Source organism: Mytilus edulis, chromosome 5, assembly GCF_963676685.1.
Source record: "Mytilus edulis chromosome 5, xbMytEdul2.2, whole genome shotgun sequence".
In the NCBI taxonomy this organism is placed as follows: Eukaryota; Metazoa; Mollusca; class Bivalvia; order Mytilida; family Mytilidae; genus Mytilus; species Mytilus edulis.
The window spans coordinates 84,186,507-84,201,755 of record NC_092348.1 but is presented as its reverse complement, the minus strand read 5'-3'; the positions used below and the strand labels follow the sequence as shown (position 1 = coordinate 84,201,755).

The window sequence follows — 15,249 nt, the reverse complement described above, 5'->3', positions numbered from 1 at the left end:
CTGAGGGAAACACATCAAAAAACATTGTAGAGGAAAACAACGAAACAACTGAAACACTAAAGTGCAACAAAAAACCAAACGACAATGCAACACACACAGAAACAAACTATAAGATAGCAATTGCCATTTTCCTGACTTGGTTCAGGTAATTTTAAGATTAAAATGGAGTGTTGAACCTGGTTCATTCTTATATCCGAAATGAAAACTTTAAAAAGCTATTATACTCAAGGAATTCAGTTTTCTTGGACAATCCTTTATCCTACACTCGCACGGGAAAAGAGGAATAACTCTACAAAATAAAACGTGTGATAAGTGGTATGTGAAACCTGAATAACATGTTTTCTTAAAGATCGAGTATAAATTAAGGCAGAGGGTCGAAAGATACTAGAGGGACAGTGAAACTCATCGATCGAAAATGAACTGACAACGCCGTGACTAAAACAGAAAAGGACGAACAGACAAATAATAATACACAAGCCACAACATAGAAAACTAAAGACTGGGCAACAACGAACTCCACCAAATAGTCTAGTCAGTCAATTATGAATGTTTGAATGACGATCAATCGTTGAAGGCACAAACATATATCGTTCAAATTTACATGCTAAACCCCTGTGGATGAGAGTTCATGTAAATTTGACAACAGAAACGTATGAATCAATTGGCATTGGTTATTCACGTGCAATCTAAAATTTTAATCACCTAAGTATTTTAGATTTAATTCCTTAATTACAAAGAAACATATTCATTATGATAATTGATCCTCTTTAAACTGTCTATTACAAATGATGATTGACATAAAAGATGTGCATACGATAATCAAACATTTGATTTTTCTAACGATTTTTGTCACAAATTATTTCCTTTTAAGTTGAACATTATAAGATTGAAATCTTCAGTTTTCAATTATATTTGTTATCATATTATGTTAACATTTTAAACTTAATACACACAAACCACACATTGTTTAAACTGTAACGGTTGTTTCGATTTTCACCAGCCAAGTAGTCAGTGTTGACATGAATATCAATTCTATGGTCATTTTTATAAATTTCCTGTTTACAAAACTTTTAAATTTTCTTACCCCAGGAATAGAATACCTTAGCCGTATTTGGCATAACATTTTGGAATTTTTGGTCCTCAATGCTCTTCAACTCTGTACTTGTTTGGCTTTATAACTATTTTGATCTTAGCGTCACTGATGAGTCTTAAGTAGATGAAACGCGCGTCTGGCGTATTAAATTATAATCTTGGTACCTAAGATAACTTTCTAAGCGATATATATGAGTATAAGTAACGAATTTTACAACGCTACAGTACGTGACTGATCATTGTAATTAACGATTCAAATTGTGACTGGCTTAGTGCAACAGTCAAACCCTGCGAAAAGCTAGTAAAAACAAAACTTAAGACATTATCCACCAATGAAAAGGAAGGTAAACATTTGTCATATTACTCCTTACAGGCATTTCCCGTAGAAAATGATGGATTACATCTGGTTTTAAAGCTAGCTAAACCTCCCATTTTTATGACATACATGTATGTTCATAGTTGCGTTGAATTGATCAAATCGGAAAAGCAACTATAAATGTAAATGTGAATATAATTTGGATCCAGCAGCTAAATCTGTGTAAACATACATCGCACAAAAACAACACACCAGACTAAAACTTTCAAACAAGTATACAAAGAAATCTAACAATGAAATGAACAAAAAATTAAATCAGTTGCTAGTACACAACGGTATATAGTATACAATTTCTTGATATAGTAAAAATTAACTTTTATATAAAGACAAGGGTAAACAAAATCAATCTACACACCACCACGGATGTCCTTTCTTATAGATGGGTTATATATGTCGAATGTATAAATGGGATACAAATTTACTGTTATAGATTATCAATCCTTAGAATCTATACTATTAAACGAGAAGACCTCATTTTTGGTGTCGCTTATCCTCCTTCCACAATAAATTAATCATCATGCCTCTGTGTCCTATAGGTAACATGTATAGTCGCATTTGTCATCCATTCTTATGATCATTCAGTTGGGGTTATTTTGGGATAAAAACGAAAAAGAATGCGTCCGGATATTTTCCCGTCATTGGACAAAACTTTAAGTCAGATTAGACTTCCGGTTTGTGTTTTTCTGTACTTTGAACATACAAAGACTATGAATAAAGTATATAAATTTGCTTTCTGCTGTCATTTTGAGTTCTAGCATGTATCATCCTTGCTTAACGTGTTTCAGTTTGGGTTATTTTTGGAGGAAAACGAAAATGAATAATATTTGCTATTTACTATCAATTAGTTTACAGTGGCGGATCCAGAACTTTTCATAAGGGAGGGGCACTGACTGACCTAAAAGGAGGAGGCGTTCCTCTCATGCTTCAGTGATTCCCCATATAATCAACAAATTTTTTCAACGAAATGGGGGGCAGGGCCTACAGGCCCCACCCTGGGATCCGCCTATGGTTTACTAACAACGACGGTCACTGCGGATATATTTCTGTACATACTTACATACATTTACTATGAATAACTATATTTGTTATAATTTACTATAAATTCCTTTTCTGTACCTTGAACATACAAAGACTGTGAATAAAGTATATAAATTTGCTTTCTGCTATCATTTTGAGTTCTAGCATTCATCATACTTGCTTAACGTGTTTCAGTTTGGGTTATTTTGGGAGGAAAACGAAAATGAATAATATTGGCTATTTACTATCAATTAAATTACAGTGGCGGATCCAGAACTTTTCATAAGGGAGGGGGCACTGACTGACCTAAAAGGGGGAGGCGTTCCTCTCATGCTTCAGTGATTCCCCATATAATCAACAAAATGTTTTCAACAGCCCCCCCCAACCCCCTCCTTGGGATCCGCCTATGGTTTACTATCAATGGCGGTCACTGCGGATATATTTCTGTATACATACATTTACTATGAATAACTGTCTTTGTTATAATTTACTATAAATTCCAATGGTTATCTTGTGGGTGGGGTGGGGTGGGGGGGGGGAGGGGGGCTCTTTACTATTCATGGCGTTCACTGATGTATATGTATATATATATATGTAAGTACCTTTGACTTTTGATACCTCTCCTGAAATTCTCTGTATAGTAATTAAAGTATATATGCATGTTCATAGAGTACAGAAGGTATAAAAATCGGTATTTGGAAAATAGGGGGAGGGCAAAAAATGTGCCCAGTCCCTAAGTACCTTTGACTTTTGATATCTCTCCTGAAATTCTCCAGTCAGTATATATTTTTACAGTTTACATACGCTCTATTTCCCCGCGATTTCGCGGGTGTGTTCTAGTTAATATTTATGCATGCATGTGACAATTAATAATACATGGTTTTGTCTGATAAGATGTCTGAAAACATATGTCTTTATATGTTAAAACTTTTATTGACACAAGTTTAATCATCTTTGAAGTAAATATAAAGTTCCTAATTGTATGTCTCATAGCTAAGAAAATATATAAACGGGTTATGATAAATGCATGAGTAAAAACATAGGTTAGATGTTGTGCAAATCTTCTTCTTTTTTTTCACACAGTCGCATATACATGTTTATCCAAACTTTGTATTTTGAGACCCTTTCTGGGTGAGACTGGTACAGTATAGATGAAATGTTTTTTTGAGAGAAATATCAAATTTCATTAACATAATTTTTCATTAAAAATTATATGGACACTTCACAATATCGTGTTCCTAGCTTCGCCATTAATGACGTTACTCTTTGAAACTGCAAGTCATAAGCAAATGGAAAAATCAAAAGCTCAAACACATTAAACGAATTGTCTTCATTAATTCCCATATTTTGTCTTTGTTTGTTTTACGCTTTAGATTTTGTTTGCTAATGATATTGTGTCCTTAAGCTTTGCCGATAGTAAATGTATTGTTTCAGTTATATTGTACTGGTGTATTAAATTTCGGAAATTTGAGTCCGCATTTGATTTCAAATTAATAATTAGGTTGAAACGAAAGTAAAAATTCCTTAACACGCCTGGTAAACTATCCAATCTAGACCAAATGTTTGAACGAGGAAAATCTTGGTAAGGACATTTCTTATTTAGCTTTACTTGTACAAGATATCAAACATATAGATAGGGTAAGTCGACTTTTTTTTCAATTTATTGTTAATCGGTGAATGTTTTGTTAAATAAGAAAATGGCATGCAATAGATAACTAATATGTATTTGTTTACAGATATAATCATAATATGTCATAGAGTGCGTCCGGTCTAGATAATTTGGTTGTGATATTCTGGAACTAAGTTGAGATCTTCTGTCGATTAAACTTTGAACTGGCTAAGTGTCAATCAAATACGATGATCATACGGTTATTGAACTTTTATTGATAGTCAAATTAAATTCGTGTTTCAATATCGTTCTGTATACGTAGCTGTATGATATACTTGGATAAAATTTCTATAAAGTTAACACTGTTATTTGGATCTGTGAATATAAACAGTTTAAGACAATATAGCAATTGCATAGCCTGACATTTACCATTATTGATGGAAACTTCGCCGTGAGTGGTATTGGTGTGTGTGGAAGACGCACAAGGAATTGCAGTGTCACTTTTGGAAAACCGCTACCAGTATTCCAAGGTATAAGTTTTTATTCATTTCATACGTGAATAAAAATGTTGTTCATAAAAAATAGTAACAAACTAATTTAACATTTATTGGATAACTTAATGTGGACAAATATTAAGCTTGAAATCGTCCCAAATCTATAATATTGTTAATTTTGTTTATAAAAGTACACAGAAACTATAAAAAGAGTGATATTACTCAAGCTATTCAAAACTCTGATAAGACGTATGCACTTGCAACGTTTTCTGAGTTTATCTTACACGTACCTGCATATGTGGCCAAATGAACTTTTTCAGCTCACATGGCTCAGTATGAGCTTTGAATTTTTCATCATTTTGTCGCATAAGCATTTCTCTCTATTCAATGATGTAGGCTAAATCTTTGATCCAACAGAAAAGAAATTGGCTATAATAAAGAAATAAAATGTAATTTCTTGAATGTATTTTAACGTTTCAAGAAAAAGGAAATTTGACGGCCCACAAATGTGGAGAATGTCAAAGAATATTCTGGTTGAAATGATAAACCTGAAAATTCGACTACATACAAGTAAACTATTTATAACTGCAGTAAATACATTTTTACAATAATTGTTATATTTTCAGATTAATGTGCAATGGAAGATTGGGATGAAGTAAGTTTGTTATTCTCAACAAAGTTCATTATTTTTTTTTCATCTCGGTTATCTGTTAGCCTAGAGAGATACCATTGCATACCATACAGGGAATATTATGTATATATCAGTGAGACAGCAACCCAATGAAGCAATATACTAAAAAGCATTACCAGATCAACAATAGACTGGTGACTATGAAGTATTTGAAGACAAGAACTAGTATAATTCCAAATTTAAAGTTCTAAATATGCATATGTTAAATAATGTTAGATTGGTGTTACTTACAACAAGGAAAGCTGGGTACAACAACCAGATTTAAACCTTTATTAAGGTTGAATGAAAAAAAATATATATACAATTTTCAACACTTAAATCGAAATATTGCCTTATACAACATAAAAATTAACTAACATTGATGTACATTTTTAAGTCTGGCTATCTTGGTCTTTGTTATCCCTTTGGTCGCTTAAGATTTAATTGAGACGGTACAGAATTCTAAATTAAAGGCATATCATGAAACCATAGATGTGCCTTCTTACGTTTGAAAGACCAGCAAAAAAATTAAGCTATATTTCACCCATATGCTGCTAACTTTAGACATGTAATATGCTCTGAAACTGCAAAAACAGGGCTACTTATCTTTTAAATTTTATCAGTATCTTATGTTTGAGTATGTACTTGAATGAAATTTGGTACAAGCTGCGTTTTTGATATCAAATATAAAAAAGAAGATGTGGTATGATTGCCAATGAGACAACTATCCACAAAAGACCAAAATGACACAGACATTAACAACTATAGGTCACCGTACGGCCTTCAACAATGAGCAAAGCTCATACCGCATAGTCAGCAAAAGTTAATTTTTTGAAATTTTGATATATACATATGTAATATTGTTATATTGCATCCTAATTCTATGTATCGTTAACTAAAATGTTTAACAATGTTTCAAGCATTTGTACTGGAATGCCTTAATGAACGAAAGTTATAATCAACCTCTACTATTACATTATTGCCGAGATATAACTTAATACACGACTTTGAACAAAAATAGTATGTTTGGTGATTGATATCAAGCATTACATTACAATTACTTTGACAAAACCATGCATTAGATTACAATAACATGCATTTATCAAAGTTATGCATTATATTACAATTACTTTTGCAAAGTAGTGCATTGAATTATACATAACATTTGTAAATGCTATTATAAGTGACAGTAACATACATTTTGAAAAAAAACCGTACAGTCACAAAAGATTCTAGAAAATACAAAAACTGTTCCTTATATATATTAAATTTAAGTTTCCAGTAAAAAGTATATTCATCACAACTATTAAATTTTAACGTCAAAAGGGTTTCAATGAATGAAGGAAAGAAAAATTAGAGAAATGATTTTTTTTTTAACGTATGTTCACTCCATTTTTATAAATAAAAAATTATTGACTGATAATTATTTTCCTTATTAAATACCAAACAAAGAGTTTATTTTATGACCAAGTTTCCAACAAACTTATTAGTGTTTTTGACAATGGCAAATGACAAGGTATTCATTGATTTTTTGACAACAATAAAACACTTTTACAGTAATTCTTTTCTTTTCAAATAACAAACATCTCCAACAATCTGTTAAAGATATATAGTATGTAAACAAGAAATGCCATGTTATGCAATGTAATGCATGAAATTACACATTTTTTTCTCAAGTAATGTATTAAATCACAATTACATGTAATGCAAAAATTGCTGCATTACACATAACATGCAATTACTTGGCAATATTTGCATTTTTTTCGTGAAATTTTAACAGGATTTGGTATAATGACAACTTTTCCAAATAATATCATGAAAATGTATAATTTTCTAATTCAGCATAGATCACTACACGGGTGATGCTTTATTTTAAAAGTGACGTAATCAAATCATAATTAGATAACGAAAACAGCAAATTTGAGATGTTTGATGTTACCTGTTATATATATTTTAAGTGTAATCCATTATATACTTTATTTGTTTTAATACAGGTTCCGGATAATGATTATGATGATAACTTGAACGCGGTAAGTTTTTTCTAAATTGTTTCAATAAAAAAAATATCCGAACTTGAATTTTAGGTGGTACCAAACACCTTCAGTTTAATGAATTTGACTCCTTTAATTTTCATAATATTTGGACAAAATTAAATAAAATAAGAAAATGTGGTATGATTGCAAATGATTAAAAACTGTCCACAAGATATCAAATGACACAGGTCACCATACGGCCTTCCACAGTGAGCAAAGCGTAAACCGTAAAATGACAAATGTTATGTAAACAAACAAGAAAACTTATCGCCTTATTTGTGTACAAGATAATGAAAGTAAAACGAATATGTTTCAAAGCATCTAATTAACTATCGAGTTGATCTCTGAAGACCTCCAATGGTCATATAAGCGATATAAACATAAATATAGATATGAATAGAAAAGTGAACTCATGCATGTTGATTTTTCTAGGTATGTTTATATGCATATGTTAATATTATAGATTAAAAATAAATGTTTATTATTGCTTTTACATGTTTAAGAATGATTTTTTTTGTGGATCAAATGATTTAGCAATAGCATGAATTGTTCTATATAATAAGAATGTTCTTATCCCGGGCATAAAAACAATGCCGTATTTGGCGAAACCTTTTCAACTTTTTATCTCCAGTGCTGTACAACTTTGTACTTTTTTCTCTTTCGATCTTTTATATCTGGGCGTCACTTGTAAGTCCTGTGTGGACAAGGCGCGTTTTTGGCGTATTGAATTTTAAACCTGATGCTTTTTGTTATATATTAATCATGTTTTTCTTTGTCTAATATGTTCTCCTATTTATTTGTATTGTAGTCCTGTAATATTATGTTGTCATTTCAATGTTATATTTAACTTTGCCATTAAAGTGCGAGGTTTGGCATGCCACAAAACCAGGTTCAACCCACCACTTTTATTCCCCTTTAAAAGTGTCCTGTACCAAGTCAGGAAGATGGCCATTGTTATATTATTGTTCGTTTCTGTGTGTGTTGCATTTTAACGTTGAGTCGTTTGTGTTTTCTCTTATTTTTGAGATATTGAGATCAGACGTGGCACGGTACTTGTCTATCCCTAATTCATGTATTTGGTTTTCATGTTATATTTGTTATTCTCGTGGTGTTTTGTCTGATGCTTGGTCCGTTTCTGTGTGTGTTACGTTTCGGTGTTATGTCGTTGTTCTCCTCTTATATTTAATGCGTTTCCCTCGGTTTTAGTTTGTTACCCCGATTTTATTTTTTGTCCCTGGATTTATGAGTTTTGAACAGCGGTATACTACTGTTGCCTTTATTTACCTTTGTTTCACTTTCAATTTTGACAATCTTTTCCTTTAAATAACCAAACGTGCATAATTCATGCGTTATCCATCTCTAGTAAAGGGGTTAAATTAAATTTCACATAACAATAGATTACCAAATGTTGAGTTATTCACATGCAAGTGAATAACTCATAAGAATTGAACCATACTGGCTGTTAAAAGCGAATTATTATTTCACTATTTTCATTAATGTTTGAACAAATATACTTTTGTATGCCCAACCTACGATAGTAGAGGGGCATTATGTTTTCTAGTCTGTGCGTCTGTTCGTCTGTTAGTCTGTTCGTCTGTTCGTCCGTTCATGTGTTCGTCCGTCTGTCCCGCTTCAGGTTAAAGTTTTTGATCAATGTACTTTTTGATGAAGTTGAAGTCCAATCAACTTGAAACTTAATGCACATGTTTTCTATGATATGATCATTCTAATTTTAATACCAAATTAGAGTTTTGACCCCAATTTCACGGTTCACTGAACATAGAAAATGATAGTGCAAAATTCAGGTTAATGTTTTTGGTCAAGGTAGTTTTTGATGAAGTTGAAGTCAAATCAACTTGAAACTTGGTATACATGTTCCAACTGATATGATATTTATAATTTAAATGCCAAATGAGAGTTTTAACACCAATTTCACGGTCCAGTAAACATAGAAAATGATAGTGCCAGTGGGGCATCCGTGAACTATGGACTCATTCATGTTTTGTTATATATTTCGTAGCTAGTGACCAATTAAAATACGCCATTATTCAATAATTCTTATATGATTTGCATATTAGGGAATACGTTGATATGATTGGTCGAGAGAACTTCCGGTAGTTGATATTGACGTTGGTTATTTTTCGATAGACAACGTTGACTGAACTTCTTTTCGTAACCAATGTAAACAAGATGCCTGCAATAATAACGCCGACGTTGCCAAGTTTTTTTACTGCGCGTTATAATTAGTCGTTAAATATAATAACACACAAAAGCATTCGTTTGAACGATAATAAGAGTTTTTGCAGATTACTTTTTATCATATTTTATGGTCTATTCAATGACATTAATATACAACTTACGTGTGATAGAGGTAACGATTGTGGAAAAATATATTTCCTATCTCTTTAATTTTAAAGAATTATAAGGATTAAACGCCTTTTAAAGGAATTTATTGGTGTATAAACTGCGTTTAATCCTATTATAATTGCATAATACACCGCTAGTAGAACATATATAAGAGAACAATATAGTGTATCGTTTTTGAATGTAATAGGATTCTTATACAGTTTATTCAATATGATTTATAGTTTGATGAAATTGATTATGAAGAAAATTGCAATGAGGTAAGTTTTTTCAGAACCTTATAAATTTTAGTGTTTGCAAAAAGAGTACACGTACAATTGTATAAACGTAGTACCACAGGGGTTTTGATGCAAAAAGGAAGTATAAAATTCAGCCAAAAGCTATATTTGTTTTACCAATTTTGTAAGTGCTGTGTTTTCATTTTCAATCTCAGATTATAATTATTTTTTATACATCAAAATCCGTGTCAAATCTGTATTGTAATACATGTTATAAGATTCTTACCTTCACTACTTTGGGTTTTAAATACCACCTGGAGAAACGTTTGAAATGATTTTTATTTTCGTGCTTCTAAATGTTTATCAAATATGGACTTTTTGAAGTATAGTTATCAAAGGTACCAGTATTATAATTAGATGTACAAATGTAGATACAATCGAGTGAAAACCCATTATATTCAATATAAAATTGAGAATGGAAATGGGGAATGTGCCAAAGAGACAACAACCCGACCACAGAAAAAAAACAACAGCAGAAGGTCACCAACAGGTCTTCAATGTAGCGAAAAATTTCCCGCACCCGGAGGCGTCCTTCAGCTGGCCCCTAAACAAATAAATACTAGTTCAGTGATAATGAACGCCATACTAATTTCAAAATTGTACACAAGAAACTAAAATTAAAATAATACAAGACTAACAAAGGCCAGATGTTTATTTGTTTCAGGTTACAGATTATAAAGAGAATGTATATGCTATAAGTTGGTTTTTTTCAGAAATTTCTGAATGAAGGAATTTGTAATTAATGTAAACCCTGAATTGTTTAGGGGTACCACCACAGACCGGTATATTTTTGTGACAAGCTATTGCACCTCATATACCTATTGAGTGTTCATCGTCAACGGTACATTGCTGTAGAATTTCGATCCTAGTGCACTAAAATTAGTACTTTTAAAAATGGCAAACAATTATGCACTTAGCTAATAACTAAAATTTAGAATGGAAATAGGGAATATGCCAAAGAGACAACAAGCCAAGTTTTCAAACATTCTAAATTCTAAATGCAGAGAAGGAGTTTGTAAGTGTTGTCAACATGTATGAAAAGTATCAGTATAATCATTTCTTATACAGATAAAAAGAGATTATTTCAAATTCCTAGCAATGAACTTTTCCTTTATATTTTGCAAAATGCCATCAGCATCTGCATATGGAGTATATATTTCCCAGTTGTTATTCCTGGGTTTGCATTTCTTAATGTGATTGCTGTTCACTGTTAAAACAATTATATAAACATTAAAAGTCACAAAAATATTGACTAGATGGCACCTGCCTTTTACAATATCAAGTGTTATGATATAAAAATGACATAATTGAATATTTAGTAGATATTTCTAATAGAGAACAGGAGTGAGTTTGGTGTTGCATGACATCTTATTGTAGCCCAATATTTAAAGTATATGTTTTAAAATTTCAGAATGCAGATTATGACGAAAATTTGAATGCGGTAAGTTTTTCTGCAATTTATGACAAAAGAAAAAAAGTATTTAATAGACGATTTGTCTTTTAAAGCGTCCATTGCTTTAATTTGATAATGGCAAGATCGATTCTTAAGGATACTTATCAAAGTATAATATGTCTGGTTATCAACGGTCTGATTTAGAACATTAATTGATGATAGGAAGAACGATATTTTTTAAAAACTTAATTGACACATACATACATTTGGTTAGTTTCTGATATGTGCAGTTTGTTTACATGATAATTAAAACAAGAAGTCCACCAAAAGCATTCTCTAGACTACCACTGTCTTTCAAACTGTCCTTGTTGTGTTATTTAATTACTCAAGAGATGCAAAAGTACTTAAAAGACATTCAAAAAGTAGAGAACAAACTGACAACGCCATATATTTAAGGGTTTAATTTCGAACATGGTAATTGAAGGAAGTACAGTACTTTTTATAAATTTAATTGTTTATAGCCTAACCTGTAATGCATTACTGTTATTTACTCTGCGTAACAATTCTTTTGCATAATTGAAATTTTAACCCCGCCTTAAAATTAACACAAAAAAAGTAAATCTTACATAACGGCAACTGCCTTACACAGCGTCAAGTCATTAACTTTAATGACGACATGATCCAATCGTAAGTATATCATTCAAAACAGAAAAAAAAATGTTTCTGATGTTGCATTTTATAGACTTTTAACCCCGTAAATACAATATTTTTTTATTTAGTTGCAAGATGCACAAGATGAAGATCATTCAAATGCAGTAAGTTGTGTCTGAACTTAAATTTAAGACCCTTAATCCATTAATGGAAATTTTTCATGATATTGCAACTGTTTACGGTCAAATATTTTATTGACTTAGAGAGTTTGCCAAGTGGTCGAATTTAAATGCTCAAATGTATTTATTATACATCATTTACTTTGTCATATATACCTGAAGATTTACGAAAACGATTACAAAGATTTTTGAATTTAAATGGTCAAAGATATTTTTTTACATCAATAACTGGGTCAAAACAACATGACGTTTTACAAAATTGTAACAAAGAGTTAATTCCTCTTCGGTATATTTCTTTAGCATGAGGATTACAATTAAATGTCCCAAAAGGTTAAAACATTGACTACACGGCAACTGTCTTTTCCATTGTCTGAAGTTTTAGTTGATAATGACTTAATTGAACCTTTAGTAGACGATATCAGGAGTTAACAAATTAATTGAACCTTTAGTAGACAATATCAGGAGTTAACAAGAATTATCTTTGTTATCTTTTGACTAGACAACCAGTCTTTTCTCAGCTTCCATTGCAATGATTTAGTAACGGCTTAATCAAATATTCAGAAGACCGTGTCAAATGATAACAAAAAAGTGTTATATCTTATGGTATTCAATTGTGAAAGAGAGGCGTAGGATATCAAAGGGACTTTCAAACTCATAAGTCGTCAAAACTGACAATGCCATGGCAACAAAAAAGAAAAGTCAAACAGAAAAAAAACAAGCAGTACAAAACCTACAACATAGACAATAAAGACTGAGCAAAACAAACCCTACAAAAACTGTGGGTGATCGCAGGTGCTCCATGGTTAAACAGATCCTGCTCCACATTTAACCTAGTATAAACAATATATTTTAATGTCTTATGATCTAATGGAACTAAAACAAAAGTTGGAAAAAAAGAATGCCGCATTTAACAAATATCAAAATATCGTACGGTGACCTATAGTTCTCTTTGATTATATAATGGTCATTTAATCTTTGGTTGACAGTTGTTTATTATCACTTTCTTAATCATTTGTTAATCATCTGTTATTTTGGTCAAATCTGTATTTGAATGAAAACTGTTTTTCTTTTTCTTGTGTGAAAAAAAAAAATTCATTTGATGACTGAAAGTCTAAAATAAACCGAAAATGTCATGTGAAAGAATCGAAGAATTAAGTACACACCTACCAAACCTATTATAAAATAAAAACAAAACAAAACAATAATAAAATTATATTACATATTCACGATATTGTAAAACATTAATGCAGTCTATTCAATATGATTTATTGTCAGGATGCACTTGCTGAAGAACAATATGATGCAGTAATTTTTATGTAAACTTAAATTTAAAATCACTAACACAAAGTTCCTGTTCGAATTTGATAACAATCATGACGCACTTTTAATACATTTTGAGTGATGTTTGCATCATGCATGACTAAAATGAAATTTATTGATAAAATTTTAATCTTAACCACTTAAATTGGTTCTTTTTTATGATATTGCATTTTTATGATGTCTACAGTTATGTAGAGAGAAAAATTGACCCAAGTTTTTGTATCTAGATTGTCAAAGTTATTTCTTATGCAGTAATATCATTGTCATATCCACATTAACCTTTATCAAATTGTAACAAAGAGTTAATATGTGTTTTCTATGTTTCTTTTTGATACGGTTTATAACTAGAAATAAAATATAAGATACAACTTAAGATGTCAACAGCTTTTTTCAGCGTCCTATACTTTGATTAATAATGGCCTGATAGCATCGTTAGTAAAACATCGTCTTTAAGACATCAATACAATTGTAATAAAATTATACAAACTTAAACACAAGCTTAAAATATGAAAGCAAGAATAGAGAATACAGCAACTTTACCAAAATACAAAACGCCGTAAGGTGACATATATTAATTGTTCCCATGCTTGTTTTTTTTAATTCTTGGTTGAATGTAATTGTATCGATATCGATAAACCTAATTTATCTGTTATCTTCGTCAGCTTTTTTTATCATTTGAATGAGAATCATCTTATTTTCGTGTTATTTGTTATCAAATTATATTATGACTTGTTATTAAGGTAGATCATAAGTAAGTTTTTTTTGAGACAGAATTTTTTTATAATTTGCCAAAATGAAGATCTTATTACGCTTTGTTCAAAAATATACAAAAGTATGGGTCACCGTTCTATTTTTTGAGCTATGAGTCGTTGAAAACTGCCTAAATTTGGTTAGTTTGTTCATTAAAAAAACACATAAGAGTGCATGAAAAAATTGTATGAGATAGAATTTTGAAATAAATTGTGAGAAGATAGGTTCCATAATATATTTTAAGAAAATAGAAAGAAAACATGTTGTCACCGAACTTGTGTTTTTGCCACAAGTAAAAATAAAAAAAATCCCTATTAGTTCAGTATAAATTTTGTACTAAAAGAGTTATCTCCCCTTAAATGGCTCATTTGAAAAAAAAGATTTTAAAAACCAAAAAGCTTGATATTTGTTAAAATATTTTGAATAATACAAAATTAATATAGATAAACAATCTAACCATTAAATTGCAAATCTGTTTCCAAATTTGTTGATTTGGACAAATAACTAGACCGATTGTGTACTGTAATTGTACAATCCAAGATGGCGGTATACCATGAATCTACCTTAACGGTCTAATTACGACCATGTTTTACAAAGGACGGACGATATTTAAAAAACACAAAAGTAAACTCAAAATAACTGATCTTGAATTTGATCGATAAAGTTTCCTTTGTGTTTACCACTCTTTTGCATTTTTTAGAATTAAAAACTAAAGTCCCCCTCAATAGACCTGACGTCAACTAATGTTTACAGCGTCTAGTTATTTCATTTAATAGCGATTTGATTCAATCGTAGGTATATCCTTCAAAAAGAACAAGGAGAATACTATTGATGATGTATGTAATAGAATTGTAACCCGGTAAATACAATATTTCTTTCAGTGGCAGGATGCACAAGATTCTGCCTATGCAGTAAGTTTTGTATGAACTTTGATTTAATACCCTTAGAAGGACATCTTTTGTTCTAGTTTGATAACAATCTTCTTGCAGTTTTTATTAAGGGTTGCATCGTGCTTGACTAGAA

The 15,249-nt window shown here is 30.9% G+C and overlaps 1 protein-coding gene across 1 annotated transcript in view; it reads left to right on the top strand.

The window, feature by feature from the left end:
• Nucleotides 1–3,990: 3,990 nt before the first annotated feature.
• Nucleotides 3,991–15,249, top strand: part of LOC139525280 (uncharacterized) — a 52,339-nt gene continuing 41,080 nt past the window's right edge. Inside the window, exons 1-5 of the mRNA XM_071320482.1 lie at nucleotides 3,991–4,067; nucleotides 5,215–5,243; nucleotides 7,253–7,288; nucleotides 9,880–9,915; nucleotides 11,345–11,374. Coding sequence (XP_071176583.1) covers nucleotides 5,226–5,243; nucleotides 7,253–7,288; nucleotides 9,880–9,915; nucleotides 11,345–11,374 — 120 coding nt within the window. The 5' untranslated portion in view covers nucleotides 3,991–4,067; nucleotides 5,215–5,225. The remainder of the gene's footprint in view (nucleotides 4,068–5,214; nucleotides 5,244–7,252; nucleotides 7,289–9,879; nucleotides 9,916–11,344; nucleotides 11,375–15,249) is intronic.